Genomic DNA, 19341 nt, shown 5'->3' on the forward strand with positions numbered 1-19341 from the left:
AATCATAGAAATAAAGCACGAAATAGTCTGAGTAGCGAATGTCAATTGACAGAGAATACCATGAAAGAGAAAATGACACGGACCTAGCAATCATTTCGATTTTGATTCGAATTTCTTAAGTTTGCCAATATCTACTTGTAGAATGTCTCGGATTAGTAACCTCTGTTCTTTCGTTAGTTCTTCGGGGAAGACTACATGAAAGTCCAGTATAAGATCTCCACGTCTATCTCCGCCTCTTCCTTCAACAGGCATACCATCATTGGGAATCACAATTTGATGTCCAGGACTGCAAAAAATAAACGAATTACGGTTACCATTCTGTATTTCATTTTCACTCAACAAAAGTTAGAAATTTCATTCACTTTTGGTAATTAAAAATGAGTTCCAGATCAGAGTGATGAACATTTCAGAATAATTAACTTGTTTTTACTTACTTGCTGTCCTCCTCTTCCGTCGGAGGGGGGGGGGCGGTGAGTCTTCCGTGTTTCCACAACAACCTCCAGGAGTCTCGGTTCTTTGTGTGTGTGTGTGTGTGTGTGTGTGTGTGTGTGTGTGTGTGTGTGTGTGTGTGTGTGTGTGTGTGTGTGTGTGTGTGTGTGTGTGCGCGCGCGCGCGCGCGCGCGCGCTATCATTACGATGTCATCTGCATATTTTATGTTATTAAGGTTATAACCATTTAGGTTGACCCCTTTTTTCCTTCCAAATCTTGGTTAATCATATATTCTAGGTAGATGTTAAAACGGTGAGACATCCTTGAACTACTCCTTCACTGACATTTATTATATCTGTTGTTATACTGTTGAATTTAATTATTGCTTCTGTGAGACTATAATATTTTTCTAAGAAGTCTAGGGTGTCTTCATCGATTTGTTTCTGTTTTAATATTCTTAATAAAGGTATTGTATTTATTGAGTTGAATGCTCGTTTAAAATTTATAAAACAGTAATAGATATTTTTGTTATGTCCCAGTATAATTCTGCTAGTCTTTGTATTACGAAGATCTGATCCAATGTGGAGCGATTCTTTCTTCTGAAGCCTGCCTGTTCTTCACTAAGAATGATCTCATAGGTGCTCTTTGTTCTGTTCTGTAAGACCCTTGTAAATATTTTGTAAGCATGGCTGAGTAATGTGATTGGTCTGTAATTTTAACCATTGTTCTTATCACCTTTCTTGTAAATTGGTATGATAATTCCTGTTCTCCAAACTTCTGGTATTTCTCCTGATTTAATGATTTTATTGAAAAGTGTGGCAAGAAATTTTAAAGTTATTTCTTTTCCTTCTTTCCAGAGTTCTGATGGAATTTGGTCTGTCTCTGGCGCTTTGTCCGATTTCATTTGCTTTAGAGCATTCTCCACTTCAGATGGAAGGATCATTAAGGTGTCATGTCTTCATGTCTTCAGCAATAACTGCCTTGTTATTAGGCAGTTATTGCTTTCAATCTTTAAGGTTTTATGGTAGTATTCCATCCTTATTGCTTTTATTGCGTTTGGATTTCCTGTTTTCTCACTCTGATGGTCGATCATTGTGAGAGGTGTTGGTGAAAAGTTTTTTGTAATATTTTTGAGTTATGGCGTTTATATGCTTCATTGCAATTTTCTGCTTTTTTGTTTAGCTAGTTTTCTTTAGCCTGTCTGCAGAGTTTATCAATTTCGTTTTTGAGTTGTTTGTATTTCTTCTTGTTTTCTTCTCAGATATGTCTATTTATTATTGTTTTGTTTTCTTTTTCTTGATATTTTTCTAAAATTTCAGATCTCATCCATTTATTATTGGGTCTCTTATAAATTCCTAAAGTTTTCCTTGCCGAGTTAATTAATATTTCTTTGTCCAGGTGGCAAAACATGGTATTTGAGATGACGAGGTTGTTTTCTTTGCAGAAATTGAGCATTTCTGCAAAGTTTTCATTTTCATTTTCGGTTCCAATTCCAAATTTTCCCACTTCATATTTTAGTTCTTCTCTGGAAGTTCCGATCTTAGCTTTGAAATCTCAGATTATGAATAAGATACCTCTGGAGTTAGTATTATCTATTTCTTTTTGGAGATCGTTGTGCGAGCAGAATCGACACAAGTCTTAATGAAGAAGAGTTCGATGTCTTCTTCATTAAGACTTGCATCCGGTGCATAAATCTGAATAACCTTTATGTGTAGTCCTTTTTCTTTGGCTTTTAGTCTAATTCCTGTTATTCTGGATGCGATGGGCTTCATATCCGTTTACTTGCAGCAAGATTTTGTTTTATTAGAATTGAAACTCGTACTCTATGTACATTGTCTCTTATTCCCCAATAGAATAATTTGCCCTCTGGCAGGTTAAGGCATCCTTCTCCTGTCCAGTGAGTTTCTGAGATTCCTATAATATCCCACTTCATCCTTTTCAGATTTTCTTGTACAATTTGGAGTTTTCCTGCTTTGTATAGAGATCTGATCTTTACAGTAGCTATATACTTATCACGTTTTGCTGACCACATAGAAGATTCCTCACGAACACTATGTGAGGCTCGTGTTGGCGCGTCGGCTACCCCGTACGCGATGGTATGAGATGTATTCCTAGTAGTTGTATAATCCATGGAAGTTTTTGGCATTTTAGTGTGTTAGCTTTCCATTCCTTTGCCACACCCTTTGGTCCACGGCTACCTATTCTTTATTCGGAGCAATCCTTTGAGGCTTCCCTCATCCGCCATCCTAGGGACGCACCAGGTAGGAGTCTGGTTTTCCCCAACAACTTGTCTTTCGGACCAATTGAATATCCTAAAAGATAAGTTTTTGACTGGTGATTCCGTTTGAATATCTCGAATTCTCCCAGGAAGTTTTGATAGATGACAAAGATTAGTCGAATTGGATTTATATAGAAAACAAAAAGGCTGATGCGTTTTATGCTTTTACAAAAAAAAAAGAAAAAAAAGATGCCAATCAAAAGACTAAATAAACACTCTACTACAGAACAATAAATGGACGACAGTTTAAGAATTGTCAATATTGACTCTGTTATCAAGCAAAACTTGAACTTATTTCTGAAAAACAAATTAATAAATATCCAGATTACATTATGTGAAAAAAAAAAAAAAAACTGATTTATTAGTATTGCATTATCTTCCATCCATTTTTTCCCAATCGTGAAAAAGCGGCTCTGTTGTTTTGAAATACTAAAGTTCCATTGCCATTAAACTGCATTCTTGTAGGAGGTAATCTTGACTCTTACAGCATGAAGCAACATCGCTGTGCCGCTATGAAAAGCATCCCCTTTTCAATATAATTTTCTCACTACATTTCACAAGTGAGACGATACAATGTTGTCGGAAGCATTCACCACGTTGTAAGCGTATTCGAACCCTTTCACCGCATGAAAATTGCAATTAGTTTAATATTGCAGAGATTTTTATTTTTTAACGCTATAAATTCCATCTACAGCCAGCACGGCATTATCTTAATTATTCACTCAGTAGTAACCTTTTTAATAATGGGATTGTGGTCTGCAGCTTGCTTTCAAAGTTTTTTCTTTTTCTTAGGCAATGCTCTGCTTAGAGTAGCCATATCAGCTTTCTGATTTTTTCTGGTTCATTTTCAGCAATTTTGTTTCGCCATGCTCTGCTTCTTATTTTTCCCCTATAAAGATATGCGAACATCTTCTTCTCGGTTGACATTAGTATATCAATTCAGCTTCTTGTAGCATTTTGAGAAGCCTCAATCCTCGATAACGAAGCGCCAAAAACGATGATATCAACCATGCAGAAGTTTTAAATATTTCCACAATGCCCCATGTCACAAATTTTCTGGTGTAAGGACAACAACGTACTATTGATGGCCTAACCTTTCTGAAATGAATACTTTTTTTTTTAAATTTCACATTTGACGTCTGTAGACGCCGTATGATCACTGCCGTACCTCACATGGTTTTGGCAATGATGTCTTCTGCTACAGATTCCCTTTTCACACAAAGTTTGTAGGACAATCACAAACATCCATGCCCACGGTGGGATTCAAACCCGCAGCTCTTGGCTGGAGAGCGGACACGCTAACCACTCGGTCAACCAGGCCGGCAATGAAGACTTGAGACATCTTATTCAACGAGACTGTCTTCAAGGACTGCTTTAAAGGATTCTGTGTGAAAAATGGCGGATTATTTTAACTACATGATGAGAAATTAGACCCTAAAGAAGTCACTGTTTTCTCTGTGTTGAGTTAGATCAACTAGAATTCCAGCTAAAGATCATAATTTCCACGTTTGCGAAAGCTGCCGTTAACGCTAAAATGCATGCGCTGGCATACACAAATCTCACTGACATGAGAAACCTTCTTATCTCTCAATAATCAAAATTGTGTCTGGCCAAAAGTCGGAACGGTCAACGCCATCTGTCAATCAGATATAACACTATCATACTTTTTTTTTTGTTTAAAATAAATATGTACCAAAAGTTTATCAAACTTTTGGTACATATTTAAATAAAACATTAAATAAAAAAGGCTTGTGCGTGGTCTTACCTAACAATAGTAGTGACGGGAACATGTAGCAACTTATTGTCGAACGTCGTAATATCAATAATAGTACCGGCGACAGCATCAGCAAGGGATATGTTTAATTTGGTCACCAGATTGTCACCATCTCGGACGAACTTTGGATGAGGCCTGCAAAGGTAATTCAAATCAAAACGAGTAATAAACACAACTGCTGGGCCGCACAAGGCTCTAGCGCTGGGAGCCCCGAAAAATTAGAGCCAATTTAGGGATCAGAAACAATGAGGAGGGGACCACGGCGCACTCTACCGCCTAGGGAAAAGTTTCAGTACGGCCCTGCACAACTGCCAGTTATCGGGATTTGCTTTTATCTGTTTATACGAAAATTTATAAAAAGTACACACGATATAGAGAATTTAAAAAAAACAATTAAAACAATTAAATTTATCTCTTAACAGTTACTTATAGGGAAAAAAAAAAAGGATACGAACTTTTCGATTGCCAACTTATTTAAAATAATACTCACTGAATCTTCACAACGAAACTTATATCTCCTGGTATAACGTTTGGCCCTTGGTCTCCGGCCTCGCGAAATGTGAATCGCCGGTTATCCCTGCAGCCACGGGGAATATTTATGTCGAATGTTTTCTCTACAGTAGATGATCTGCCTTTAAAATCTGTCACCTGTTTAGAGAAATAAAAACAACTAGAACTGCATATTTTTGTAATTTATTTTGCATCTAATGTTGTTTTCGTAAAGCTTTTTTTTTTTTTTGTACTGAGTTTTTCATTTTCTTTTTAAATCTTTTGGTCGTCTGAATAATCAACTCAATATTTCCCCAGCACATTACGTTTAAACTTTATGTAATCAGTAAGTTATTATTATTATTATATATTAATTTTTATGCTTTTCCCACTTACGAAATGGTTTTTGTAAATCTATATACATTTGTACTACCACAGGTGGCGTAAGAATCGTTTTCTATTTATTTATTAATTTTATATATATTTTTTATATTTTTATTTATTTATTATTTAATATTATCATATCAAAAACGCGATGTTTGTATGGAATTCATTACTTCACGAGTACTTCTGATTTGGATTAACGAAACAATTTACTTACTTTTATTGCGATTTTTTCTGTTCGCTTGCACCCACGAAAAACATCTTCCAGGGTTAATGGTAACTGGTATTCTACCGAAGAGCCGATTCTCTTCTTTGATCTGCCACCTTCTCCCACGAACTGCGCATACTCGATATTGGGCATGTAAATTTCTAAAGATAAGAGAAATATTTCGGAGAGAAAAAAAAAAAACTCATAAAAATACACTAAAAACATAAAAAAGTTGAATAATATAAGCATGATACAGGAACTTTGAATTAAAAATTATAAAATAATTTTTAATTCAAATAAAGCGAATAAAGTTTTGATCTGAAGTTGTAGATATTTGTTAGTCGCGCTGAGCGATCGTTTTACTGCAGTTTTGAAACTTTTTTTTTTTTAATTTCTATTCGGGATTTGTAAAAGTATCATAATTGAAATTCATTTAATTTAATGAGCATGATGTCATCAGAATCTCTGCGCTTCTCAGATATTTTTCAATAGTCAACTCCAACGAATTCAAGACTTTGTATACGTATGGTGTTCCTTAAAAAATGAAAAAAAAAAAAAAAGCTGAACGAGCTGGATCACGTAAGAGAGCGCTTTACTATAATAGGAAATTCACTTTGAAGACTACCATATCCTTGGACTTTCCTTTGTATAAACCTCTTGTAAAATTCCTTGTTCAGCTGGACTAGAAAACATTCGTGAAGCACAACATATTCACGATATTAAAAATAATAATAATAAATAAATAAAACTCCACATACGACTACGCACGCGCCATGCTAGTTTCTCATTGCTTCTCTTTCACCTGCAAGCAGACGACACAAACTACGTTGAAACGCTCTTCGCGTGCAGATCGTCGGTTAAAATATCAGGAGGATACGGTAATTCAACCTTTCTGCTCTAACGTACAGTTGATTCAATCAAAACTTACGCACTTTTGTCATTTTGGATGTTGATAGTAGTACAGAGAGAGGACCAATTTAAAGTATAGCGGTATCTCGCTAATCCGAACCTCTTTAGTCCGAACCATCCAGTAATCCGAACTGCGGTTTGAAAGAAAAAAAGTTTTATTTATTACGTATTATTATTTTGTGTATACTATTATTTTTATTTAATAATTATTATTTTAAATATTATTATTTATTTTATTATTATTACAGCACAGTATTTTAAAACGCGCATAATTTGGTTAAAAATATAAATCCAGATGTTGAAATTTCACAAACACATGTTACGGAATGGATTACAGGTAGAATCGAAAGTGAATTCAAAATAAAATCAGATGATGAAATTATAAATATCATGCTGCAGAATGAATTAGAAGACGATGATGATGATAAAGAACTTGAAAAAAAAAAAAGAAGTAAAACATGAAGAGGCAGTTGACAGTTTACATGCGTATAGAATGGGCTAATCAGAATGATAGGCCATTCCACAAAATTTTATTGCTAATGCAGCTCCGAGAAGAAGCATTGGAAAAAAGTTTAGCTTCCAAGAAGCAAAAGAAAATCAGTGACTTTTTTTATAGAAAAAACAACAATAACTTTTTTTGTATTATTTTGCGAAACTTTTTTGCGTTGTGTACAAGAAAGTGATATTTTTTACCCAAATTAAGTTATGTACTGAAGTATGCAATTTTATTAAATCAGAATCCTCAACAATACAGTACATAATAAACTTGTGTACTGTATTATTTTTTTTAAGTTTTCATTACAGTACAGTAGCTTTTTTCTATCAGCTACTTCATTTATTTACAGAATTAAATTGATGCACCATTCAAATCTGGTTATTTTTCTCTTAAACGCTCGTTATTGTTGTCTCTTGGTGGGAAATTCGCTAATCCGAACGAGCACGGTTTTTATTAGTTCGGATTGGTGAGTAACTACTGTAATTATTTCTTATTTAAATCAACGGAACCACGCAGAGACTTTTCAGTAAATCATATTTCACTAGTGATTTTTCCAATTTTAAAACAAAATTAAAACAACTACATTGCTTCGTGCTGACTGACTGATTTTCCCTTTTCAGCCGTTTCCGGCCTGAAAAGGTGACTTTGTAGGCATTGCTCACAAAGTATTCCTGGTGATATTTTTACAAGGTAGTTCACCATTGCTTTCCCCCCCCCTCCCCAATTTTATTCGGGCTCGGGACCGGCACATGGCTGGGACGTATTCGTATTTGTAAATGGTGGTTTTTACAACCACCATTTACAAAACAAGAACAACAATAACCTGCTTACCTATCTAAAGACTTCCATAAACATCGATGACACATGGGATTCGAATCCGCCCTCTACTGGGTGGAGAGTGGAAAGCACTACGGATTTGACCACACTAGGTCGACAATATCCAATCGGGATATTGTCGTATACACATGTGGTAAGACTAGGAAAAACTTCAATATTATGCAGATTTAGAATAAAATAAAATATCATAATTTTTAGTGCAAAGTTGACTTGTTTTAAATTTCTTACGCAACTTAACATATTTTTATACAATTAAAATAAGCCCATGCAATAAATATATTACGAAAAAATATTATAAATGAAATTCTATAGAAAAAACATTTCATTTGAGGAATACATCTGAATATGAACAAACCAGCGAATGGATTATCGACGCCAAAAAAATCCCTGAAAACTTTGTTACAGTCTCCGTGGAATACATAAGGTTCAAACAATATTCTCCTTTCTGTCTCTTCAAAGGTTTCCTCATCTTCATTTCCAGGGAATGTGAAGCCCTTCTTCAGCCCTTCTTCTCCAAACTGATCAAACGCTGCTCTTCTTTTAGCTGCAACAAAGATGTTTTGTCATTGATCACAACCTTATACTGAATGTAATTCTTTTCAAAAATGCAGATTAACATTGTATAATTATTTTATAATGGTCCGTTATACAGTATGACACTTGCAAGAGCAAGAAATCTGGAGTCCAGTCCGACGCAGTTCGTATGGAGATGAATAATTATTTCAAACTAGAAGAATGACCTGAGTCATTCTTCTAGCTTTCAGAAACATGTAATAATATAAGTAAATTAAAGTATTTCGCCCAACAATTTTTATCTGACATTTTATTTTTATTATTATTTTTTTAATTTTTAGTGATATATTTTTATTTTATTTTTGTGTTTAGTAATATTTCTATTTTATTTTTATCTTTTTTGCTGACGTTTTTATTCATTTTTTATTTTTATCGACATTTCTTTAAAAAATTATCAACATTTTTATTTTATTTATGTATATTTACGTTAGACGATTTATTTTTATTGATTTTTTTTATTTTATTTTTGTATCGGTTTAATTATTCTGAATATTCCGAAATATATAACATAAAAATGAATTCTAAAATAAAAATTAAATAAATAAAAATACTTACAACGATCATATTAAAGCAGATCAGCTGTGTTGACACGGACGTTGTCTTGAAGTAAACACTTCAGACTGCAGTAACATAAACAGTAGTAAAAATTTTTTTATCCAAAATATTTTAAATGTATCCTAATTTTATTGAAATTAAAAATTTCTTCAGAGCAACATCCTTTATCAAGAAATATTATGTATCTTAAAGCCTGAGGTTCGTATACTAAACGTATTAAGGTATGTTATTATTATTATTATTAAATTGACAAGGCAGATGATTACTTTAATCACAGAACTCATTTTCCGTTTTTACCTGTCCTTGGAAACTGCCATTTGTGATCAAAATAACGTCAAGAATAAATTCAAGATTTCCGTAATCTGTAACATTGACCTTTTTGACATGTTTAGTTCATAATTTGAATCCATTTCACAATATCTGTTCCATCAGCACTATTTATAGTTGAATAAATGCAATTACAAAGTTCCTCTACTTTTTGTTATTTGGGTCAAGTGTCTGACCTTGGACCACATCATTAAAGGTGAGCTATACATGGTATCCCATAAAGCGATGTCAATATAAAGTACTCACATGCTAGGAGTTCTGCATCCGAGCTGATAAAAAAAAAAAGGAAAGAAAAAGAAAACACCGCGGTTTTTATATATTTATGATGCGCACTTTTGTACCAAGCAATCTTCACAGCTGCATTGCAGAATGAGGTCAGGAAAAAAAGGGTCAAACTCGAGGCAGTCACTGTTAAAATTATTCATGGCTGGCCTGGTTGGCCGAGTGGTTAGCGAATCTGCTCTCCAGCCAAAAGGCTGAGGGTTCGAATCCCACCGTGGGCATGAATATTTGTGATTGTCTGTGAAAATACTAGTGGGCGGCAGATGGCGTTGTAGACGGAGAGTTGTAGAGTAGGTACTCTCCCTTGATGAGTCCAAGGACTCCCTTGGAGGTGTCAAGTAATAATAATAATTGTCAGATGTAGCCCAAGTTCCTTAAATAATATATTTACACAATTTAGCAAGTGCTTATGAGACAGTGTGCAGAATTGGGCAAATATTATTATTATTAAACCTCCATGGAGTCAAAAGACTCATTGCGGCAGGTTCCACTGTTACACACAGTGTATCATACCACGCCTTAAATATGTTCACTGTCTCTGAGCTCACCACACTCTCGAGTGTGGTGAGCTCTACATTCCAATCACTCACCACCTTCCATGCAAAAACATGCTCCTCATCCCCTTGCTCACACTCTCCTTATCAGCCTCCAGGGATGACCTCTTGTTCTCTCTCTGTCTTCATCCATTCTATGCAAACCCCCCCCCACATTAATCTGGTAATAACCTCTTAACAACCTATGTCTCGATTATATCCGTTCTCCTCCTCCTATGCCCCAATTTCTGCAAATTGCATTTTCTCAATTTGTCTTCATGCTCAACATTCCAGAAATCAATCCAGAGACTGATCTCTGGAATGTTGAGAGTCAACAGTCTCTGGACCTTTTCCAATACATCTTTATCATTCGAAAACCAGGTGACCAAATCTGTGCACGGTAATTCATATGTAGCCTGATCAAAGCCTTATACAAGGGAAACATCCTTTCTTTTACAAGTCAGTGCCCTCCGCATCATTTCAAATATATCACACAAAAACTTGACGCCACATCAACATTAATTGTGTGTATTCTCCATCTGGTCTACATTTTCAGGGAGCGAAAAAGTCCACTTTCCAGAGGGAAAAATACCCATGAAAGAAAAGCACGATTTTCCATCTCATGGAATTAATTACAGCATTTTCTGAAATGCAACGAGAGCAACTATATACATTGCGACAGAACTTCAGCTGAAGTTCTGCCAAGTAATTTTTGTGGATCCTCTCTTATCATTCCGCCCTACCCCACACACATACATTTACGTATTATTAGTTTACACAGTAAACACACACAAAAGGGGAGTGTCTTCTGTACATCGCGACATTGCATGGTACGCAGGTTATATTGTAATCTAGACACGATTCCCATTAATTAATATTAAAATCTTAATATCTAATACCTTACTGTCGCTTTTATCCTTCAGATCTCCTATAAGGAAGGTGATGGTTTTATACCGAGCGATGAAATTCATCTCCCACCTAAATACAATCACAAACATCCTTGCTGACGTTTGGATTCGAACCCGCAGCATGTTGGTTTGAGAAAGGATAAGTTAACCACTCGACCAACCAGGTCGGAAAAGATTAAATAAATAAATAAATAATCATTCCTGAAATCAATTTTATCTAAAATGTTAAAACCTTAAAAATAACAGCATATGGCTAATTATTAAATCTTTTAAGACATTACTAATAAATATTTCGAAGTCATAAACTATAATTACAATCATACACTTAACAAAAGATTTGTTTACTTACGAATACTGAGGACATCATAAGCTTCACAGATGAGAGAAAATCTTTCTTTAGCTCCTGGGATTTCGCATCTTTCTGGGTGGTATTTCAATGCCAACCTTCTGTACCTGAAATCAAAACATGCAAGCGAATAGTAGGGTCCATATCCAAAGCTTAATTAAGAAAGATTCATCTTGAAATCAAGTAAAATAATAATTCCTAAAAGAAATGTATCCATATTTCTATACAGAGATGCAGAGAATATTTCTATTTTTTTTCCTATTTTATAATATATATATATATATAAGCCATAGAATTCACACTATTTCAGACCTACATATATCTGTATCATGTGATGACCGCACTCGCCTGCCTTAATCTCTTCTCACAATCTTACTTCGTTGATAACTTTAATCTCAGCTCTCAGTGATCACTGAAGGGCAGAGAATTTGCCCATGATCAGCAAAAAATTAAGGGTGAAGTACTTCCCAGTACTCTCTTTAAGAATAAAAGGCGAGAAAGAATTTCTCATATTATTTTTATTATTGTAGTGGCATTCGCTATGATACATCCATTCTCTGTAATCTGTACATTATCTTTAGGTGCATGCATGCTAGCATTACTGATTATTATGTGTTCACACTTCAAATCTGAGTGCTAAAAGCAATTCATTTTAATGTCATAAGGAAATAATTTATAAATGATAGTTCCAGTTGAAAAATCTTAAAAATCGTATTTCATATTAACAAACAAATAAAATAAAATTAATTAATTAATTAAATTAAATACATAAATATTTACAGTAATTTCTTAAAGGAATTACAAGTAACTTATATTTCATATATATATTAACGAAAGGCCTTTTGAAATTCAGGAAATTTGATTTGCAATAATAATGTGTACTTGTATTTAGTAAATTAAAATTAATAATATTAATATTTCTCATTAATGTTTTAAATAGTATAATCAGAATTAATATTCATGAATTAATAAAGCTACTCACGCTTTTTTAACATCTGTATATGTTGCTGATCTAGAAACTTCCAAAACATTATAATAGTCAATCCCCATTTTAAGTGAAATACTTAAATCAATTACTCAACGGTTTGTAACTGAAATTTACCGCGTCAGAAACATAATCTATAAAAATAGTGGAATAAATAATCGGAACGCCATCTGTTCAGCGCAATAATTCTCATTAACAAATTATCATTATAATTTCTATTATGAGTAAATAAATATTTAAAAAATCAAAATCAATCATTGTTATAGTGCATAACTTTAAATTCTAAAATGTATTTTCTTTAACCTTTATTATTTTAAAATTCAGAATTTATTATTTTAAACTTTTTTTCATTTTATACACCTGACACTTGATTGTGAGATGTAGATTTGCTTTATTTAACTGTTACACAATGGGAAAAAAAATGAAGAACATAATAACAAAAAGTATTAATGGATCTATAGTATCTTCGATATCAAGAACTTAAACAGATGAAGAACATACTTTTTTCTTTATGTATGTCATATTCAATGTCTTCCAAAAGCTGACGTACACATATATTATTAACTATTATTATTCTCGTTTATTAACTTATATGTGTCTTAATCGCTGAAGAAGTTCACATTCCTTCACTATGTCATCACATAAAAGTTTCGCAGGCTATATATTATCTTAGTTACTCAGTGATGAATGTTTTCAAAGTGTTCTCATCTCATTGGAGTATACGGGGACTATAACTAAATACAGTAGTTTAGCTGTGTTCTATGAAGCCCTTGTGATGAGTAAGAATAACTTATTTATTCCTAGAATTGCAGCTATCATCATTGTGGTTATCTTCTATAATGAGTTAACCATTAAATCTTAATTTACTGTCTGCTAATCATCCCTAGGTTTTCAGCTTCATCAACACTTGCAGCAAGTTTCCATCAATATAATATTCAGTCTTCAGTCCAAATAGCAAAACCTTGTATTTATCAACACTAAACTAACACTTATTAACATGTGCGCATAGAATCAGTCTGCTGGAGTCATCCTGCAAGGATTCTCTATCAGAAATGTTCCTTATTAGTAGTGGATGTTTCACTCCAGACAATCACCAATTCATAATACTCGTATACAAGTTAAACATTGGTCTAAGCAGAGATTCTTGTATCATAGTTCATGTTACAAGTGTATGTTATGTACCTATTCTTTTCACTGTATTCCTTTCCCTGCAAAACAATAATACTAATCAGCATAGATTTTGAAGTAAGAGAAATACATTCAGAAATTATGGATCAGCACATTCATAGAAAGAAATCCAAGTCAACTATTGAGAATGATTAACTACGCTTAATCCTTCTCAGTAGTTGAGTTCATGGCACCAACGATTTGAAGATTTTGAAAGAGGGAGCATAGCTGACAACTACTGCCATCTTGAATTTCCAAAACCAAGCTTGTATACTTTTCTTTGAAATAGACTGAGTTTTCTAGTCGCTTGTTTCGAGCTTCTGGGTTAAAACTGGAATTTCCTGGCAGAAAATACCTGCTCACATGTTCTAAAAATAATTGCTTGGGAAATGGCTGAAATAAAAGGAGTAGAAGAATTTTTCTAATCAGCGCTTAGAATCAAACTATTGTGGCTCTTTCTTCTAGCCTGTAGTTGTATGGACAGATTGTCATAGGGCTACTTAATGACCAGTCAATAAAATAATTACCTTGATGGATCTGTGTTTCACTCAGGATTTCTCCATGAGTGCAGGTCACAATGATGCTTCCAACGATCTCGATCTCGAACCTCTCTTCCATGTTATACCTATAGATTTCACTAGTGGATCTTCACATCTTGTAGGTGGTCTTCCTGGTTTTCTCTTTATTGTTGGTTGCCATTTGAGTATTCTATATATCTATCTGTTATTCCTGAGTGACTATGGCTATATGACCTGCTCATCTCATCTTGCTTTCATATACTGCAGTTACCACATCTTTTATGCCTGATATCTTTCTTAGTTCCGTGTTTGTAACAAGTTCCATTTTGCTGATGTTACAAATCAACGTTCTATTGCACGCTGAGTTATTCTGAGAGTCTCTTCTTCTTTTCTTGTTGTTTCCATGTTTCTGATCCATATGTAAGAGTGATGGAAAAATATTACTATTAAATCGTTTTGCCTTCGTAGAGATGTCAAGATTTGGATCAGCAAGTGTTTCTTTTAGTCTGTTGAATGATAGCCATGCAGCTTTCTTTCTTTTTGCTAATTCTTCAGATAAATCGTTATTCATTTTTATTGTTTGTCCTAAGTAATTGTAGAATTCAACTTATTCTATAGGGATGTTATTAGTACATAGGTGACTGTCTCTGTAGATGTTTTTGATCCATTTTATTTTTTATAGATTCGTTTCTAAGCCTATCTTACTGCTGTTTGTGTATATTTTTTCACCCATTTCTTCTAGGTCTTTTCGGTTATGGGATATCAGTACTAGATCATCGACAACATAAGGATTTGTAGTTTTCCCATCTATGCTTATTCCTCCGTTTAGGTCTCTCTTTTCCAGAATATATTCTAAAGTGTTGGCAAATAGATTTGGGGAGATCACAACACCTTGGCGGACCCCTCTCTTTATATATATATTTATAGGTTGATCAAATAAGGTTATTTGTGTGGTCTGATTTTTGTTAATTTCTTTTATCATATGGATGTAAGTAGGGTCCACATTTATTTCCAGTAAGGCACTGATGACTGCATTGTGTTCTATGGTATGGCATCAAATGTTTTTTTTTTTAAAATCAATAAAGAGGAAACATAGAGGGATTCGGTATTTTCTGCATTTTTCTGTTAGGTGCGAAATGACCTGGATATGATCTATTGTGGAGAAGCCTCTTCCGAATCCTGACTGCTCTCTACTGGAGTTGTCTTCGAGAGTGTTTTGGATTCTGTTCAGTATTACTATGTTCATAATTTTATATATGTGAGAGAGTAGACAGATTGGACGAAAGTTTTTTTATGTCTTCCTTGTTCCCTTTTTTGAATAGAAGTATGGTTTTTGAAGTCTTCCATTCTTCTGGAATCTTTCTCTTTTTTGAAGCACCACGTGAATCTGGCAGCCAAGATTTTGAAAATAATTGGTCCACCTTGTTGGATTTCTTCTCAACATGATCAAGTCATGAGGCTTTACCTTTCCTCATTTTCTTAAGGGCATGTTGTATTTCTTCTGGAAGTACATCTGGTATATTGTTTGGTTTTGGAATGATAGGTTCTGAGTCTTGACACTTAGTTGCATAAACATCATTATAAAAATCTTTGTTTCATTCAGTGGCAGGGATATCTAAGTTGATATTGGTTAGTTCTTTGATTAATAAATCTATTCTCGAGTATTGAGGGTAGCGATTGCCATTTTCATACATTTAAGAAGCGGCCTGCTTTCATCTGCGAGATTATAAGCACCCCTGACCTCACTCGGTACCTTTCTGCGCTGTAGAAAAGTGAGTGTGGGCCGCACAGGACTCGGAGCTGTTTCTGTTGTTTGAGTAGTGGCATCTTTGCTGTGATCGCATATACACTTCCTGACAAGGGTTCTGAAGTGTTCACCAGAGCTCTGTTAGTGTTTTTGGGTTCAGGTCCGATCATGGTTAGGATTCCCAAAACCCCAGGGTGCACCACGGGGAGGTAGAGATGGACTTTGAACCCCAATGTTGAAATAATATAAATAAAATCCTCGAAATCTGCTAACGCCTTTTATTCCCCTTTATGGTGTAGGTGACGCTGTTTAGCTAGATCTAACTTTTGAAGACTGAGGAACAGTTCGGAAACGAACAAACGTTTACCTGTATAAAAGTGCATGTATTTTGGATTATTGTGAATAGTATTTGTTTTGTTTTAATAAAAAAATTAGTTAACGCCTTTTATTTCCGTATAGGGAGTAGGCGAGGCCGTTTTAGCCCTATCTAACTTTTGTAAATGGAGGGAGAAGTTCAATCTCCATATGTAGCCAATCAGAGATAGTTGGCATAAAACTATCACTAAGTATACATAGCATCCAGTGAAGAGAGGAAGCTGAGAAGTGTCACAGCCTGTGGCTTCTAATCTTAGCACTAGTTTTACTGCCTGAAAATAGCTTGGGTTCTACCGTCGAATTTCTTGAGTTTAAGAGACAGAAAACTCCAGTGTCCGGGGAGAAAAAAACCGCTTGCCCTTTACAGAAATTGGGAACAGGTCGAAAAAAGCTTAGTAAAAGTTGTGCTAGTTAGTAACTAGAATAGACATTATGATGCTCTTTCTTCAGGCGGTCTAGTGCCATAGACAGCACATGACACTTCCTATGAAATGCACAGCCGCTGTTTAAATTTTTTTTAAAATTAGAGTATATATATATTTTTCCTTTTTCATGATTGAATGAAACAAATAAATCGTCTTATGCCTTTTGTATCCGTTAATGGGACTAGGCGGATATCCTTTAGCTCCAAGTGACTTCTTTATTGAGTAGCCAGATTTCACCTTTAGCCATGAACGATAGCTAACTGATCGCATTTGAGACAACGAGATACATATAGGATCACTGGTTGATGGCAATTGTCTCAAACAGTGTTAGTTCTGTGGATGATTTTTATGATTTGCGAAATTAAAAGTGAGTTTCCAGGAGGTAAAAAACCTTACGTGCCTACACTACAGATTGTCTAATGCGAAAAAGAGTTTAAGGATAATATCTCGAAAAATATTATTTTAATGGCAGTAATCGCGCCTATTTTTTTCAGACATTATTGGATTTTTATCATTAGGTTACACAGAAAATGGCTTATAAAAGCACCTCCGTAGCGCAATTGGAAGAAATTTTACATGTGACATGGGTGTGAAATCGATAGGTAGCGCTATAGTTTCTTTTGACTGTACTTGTCTAATAGCATGATATGTATTAGTGTATGTTTGGCGCCATTTTATGATCAGAAATTTTTTTTTCTTTACTTATAATGTCTTTTCGGGCGCGAGCAATTGCTTCAAAGACTTGTGTTTGTTATAAGCACTTGAAGGAAAGGAGACCACAATCGAGTTTCGGGATGAAACATCAGTCCAGGGTAAAATTGAACAAGTAGATGGCTACACGAAATCTAGATATGGTTGATGTGACATATACTGCACCATCTGGTGTGCAACGAGTATTTTCCAAATTTTGTGTTCAAGGCAAGTTTATCCGTTATGTTCATCTTCCTGAGGACATGAATGTTACAGAAGCTATCAAAGATAGGCTCACAGTTCTAAAGAAACCTCCTGAGCGACAATCTTTCCGAGGTGGTGGACGTGGTGGATTCCGAGGAGATAGAGGACATGGTGGAAGAGGTGGTAAACCACGCCGATGGTAGACATCTCATTCCTGAAGCAATCATTTCATTGTTTTTAAGTCATTTTCAGTAAATCATTTTAATAAGCTTTCCATCATCTTTTATGTTGTATATTTTATGGCAACCTTTGGATTAAAGTACTTCTCATATATATATATATAAAATAAAAAAAAATAAAATAAAAAGTAGCGCAATTGGAAGAACGATGGAACATTGCACCCTTCGATTGGAATAGACCTAAGTTCGATTCTCGTCGCGACGGGAGGAATCTTTATATGGACGATTTTCAATCGAAGGTGAGTTAGTCGATCTCATACGGAGGTAGCAGGGTGTTTCCTCCCGCATACAGACAAATCGGCCCTTCAGAACATACGCAATTTACAGACAAAAAATACTAGTTGTGGTGGCCGGTAGATGGCGTTGATTTTTTATTTATTTTTGAATAAATCCGCTAAAGTTCAAGGTTTTAGGCCGTTTAAAGCTATCTTATATTTGGAGACGTAGGTGCAGTCATTCTTCATCCCTAGCCAATCAGAGGTAGTTGGCACAAAGTATCAATCACCTTAGGTGTAATCTTCTGGTCGCTAACTTTAACACAATAGATTTTTTTCCGAAATAGTGAGGGTACTGATGAAAAACCCAACTTCTTTTTACTAGCGATCGACTAACTTGGGAACCAATCGAAGAAGGGCTTATATTAAAAGTTCTTCTAGTCGGCGACTAGAATCAAACTTAGAACTGAAATATCATACATTATGTACAGTTTTAAAGAACAGATCCATATCTCTATCAACACGACAATGAGCTACATCCTACTACAGATGCTACTGAGAAATGCGTGTGAAAAATGATATTAAAAAAACTTGATTGCAGGGCACAAACTCCTGATCTTGATTCTCTAATGAATCACCCTCGAGAAAAACTGAAATATCAAGTACCCAGCCAACTGTCGTGTGCCCAAGTACAATATTCGCAGTATTTTTGAACAAAAAATGTCTAAATGTTTCTCTTATTTTATCAAAACTCCAGAGACCATGTGGGTAGAAAGGTGGAAATTGTGATTCATGAATAATTGCTTGACGCTGAGATAAGTATTTACCCAGAACTCTAATTCAGAAAAGTCTAAACTGCATGCATCTCTACATAGCGTATGGGTCTTTCGTCGACTCAAATAGCTTGAGGCATAGATATAAAGCTTTTTTATTTAAGTTTTTTTGTTGTAATATAATGGTCCCTAAACTTACGCGAGAGGGCGCATAATAACATTAAGTGTTTAAGGATGTGATGTGGGTTAGATCGTGCCTAAGTTTGTACGATCTCTTTCCTTACTTTTTCATTTACATTTATTTGTATGCAGGAATCATCTTGTTTCCTGTACCCATGCGAAGGTATCGCTTCTCCGTTCCGAATTTAAGGGAAATTTTTTTTCGCCATTTTAAACTAATAAACTCGGTCAATGCTGCAGGCGCTGAGATGAACAAACGATAAATACTCAAGATATGTATGTGTAATATGGTTTAGCTGTTGAGCGAATTTAGCCAATCATTTTTTGTGAGTTACAAACCTTTAGTTACCAAAATGCTCCAAAAGCTGAAATTTGGATTTAAAATGTAAGTGTAGTTGTATTTTGTGCAAAGGTTTAACAAAATACATATGAAAGCGCTTAAAGCTCTTATATTAAAACAAAATTTCATGCTTTTTTTTATTACATGGTATTTT

At 34.7% G+C, this 19341-nt stretch overlaps 2 protein-coding genes across 3 annotated transcripts in view; one reads left to right on the plus strand and one right to left on the minus strand.

Annotated features, from left to right (window-relative positions):
- Positions 1–90: 90 nt before the first annotated feature.
- Positions 91–8973, minus strand: LOC150093224 (dnaJ homolog subfamily B member 13-like). The gene is made up of 4 exons (XM_090414185.1): positions 8934–8973; positions 5573–5724; positions 4973–5130; positions 91–286 (listed from the first exon to the last, which is right to left on the minus strand). Exons 2-4 carry the CDS (start codon positions 5714–5716, stop codon positions 91–93), a joined length of 498 nt encoding a protein of 165 aa, XP_090270311.1. The 5' UTR covers positions 5717–5724; positions 8934–8973.
- A 9926-nt stretch (positions 8974–18899) lies between these two features.
- The window catches only part of Mccc1 (Methylcrotonoyl-CoA carboxylase 1), a 126793-nt gene continuing 126351 nt past the window's right edge, over positions 18900–19341 (plus strand). For both annotated transcript variants that reach the window (XM_090414195.1, XM_090414197.1), the window contains exon 1: positions 18900–19232. In XM_090414195.1, coding sequence (XP_090270321.1) covers positions 19201–19232 — 32 coding nt within the window. In that variant the 5' untranslated portion in view covers positions 18900–19200. The remainder of the gene's footprint in view (positions 19233–19341) is intronic.

The sequence above is a fragment of the Typopeltis vanoorti genome, chromosome 24 (genome assembly GCF_054136105.1).
Source record: "Typopeltis vanoorti isolate ZY-2024b chromosome 24, IOZ_Tvanoo_1.0, whole genome shotgun sequence".
Lineage (NCBI taxonomy): Eukaryota > Metazoa > Arthropoda > Arachnida > Uropygi > Thelyphonidae > Typopeltis > Typopeltis vanoorti.

Coding starts and splice junctions, on each gene's coding strand:
- LOC150093224 (XM_090414185.1), bottom strand. CDS start 5,716: ATGCCCAATATCGAGTATGCGCAGTTCGTGGGAGAAGGTGGCAGATCA. Junction 5,131..5,572: donor CAGAAAAAATCGCAATAAAA/GTAAGTAAATTG, acceptor TTCTCTAAACAG/GTGACAGATTTTAAAGGCAG. Junction 287..4,972: donor AGTTTCGTTGTGAAGATTCA/GTGAGTATTATT, acceptor TATTTTTTGCAG/TCCTGGACATCAAATTGTGA.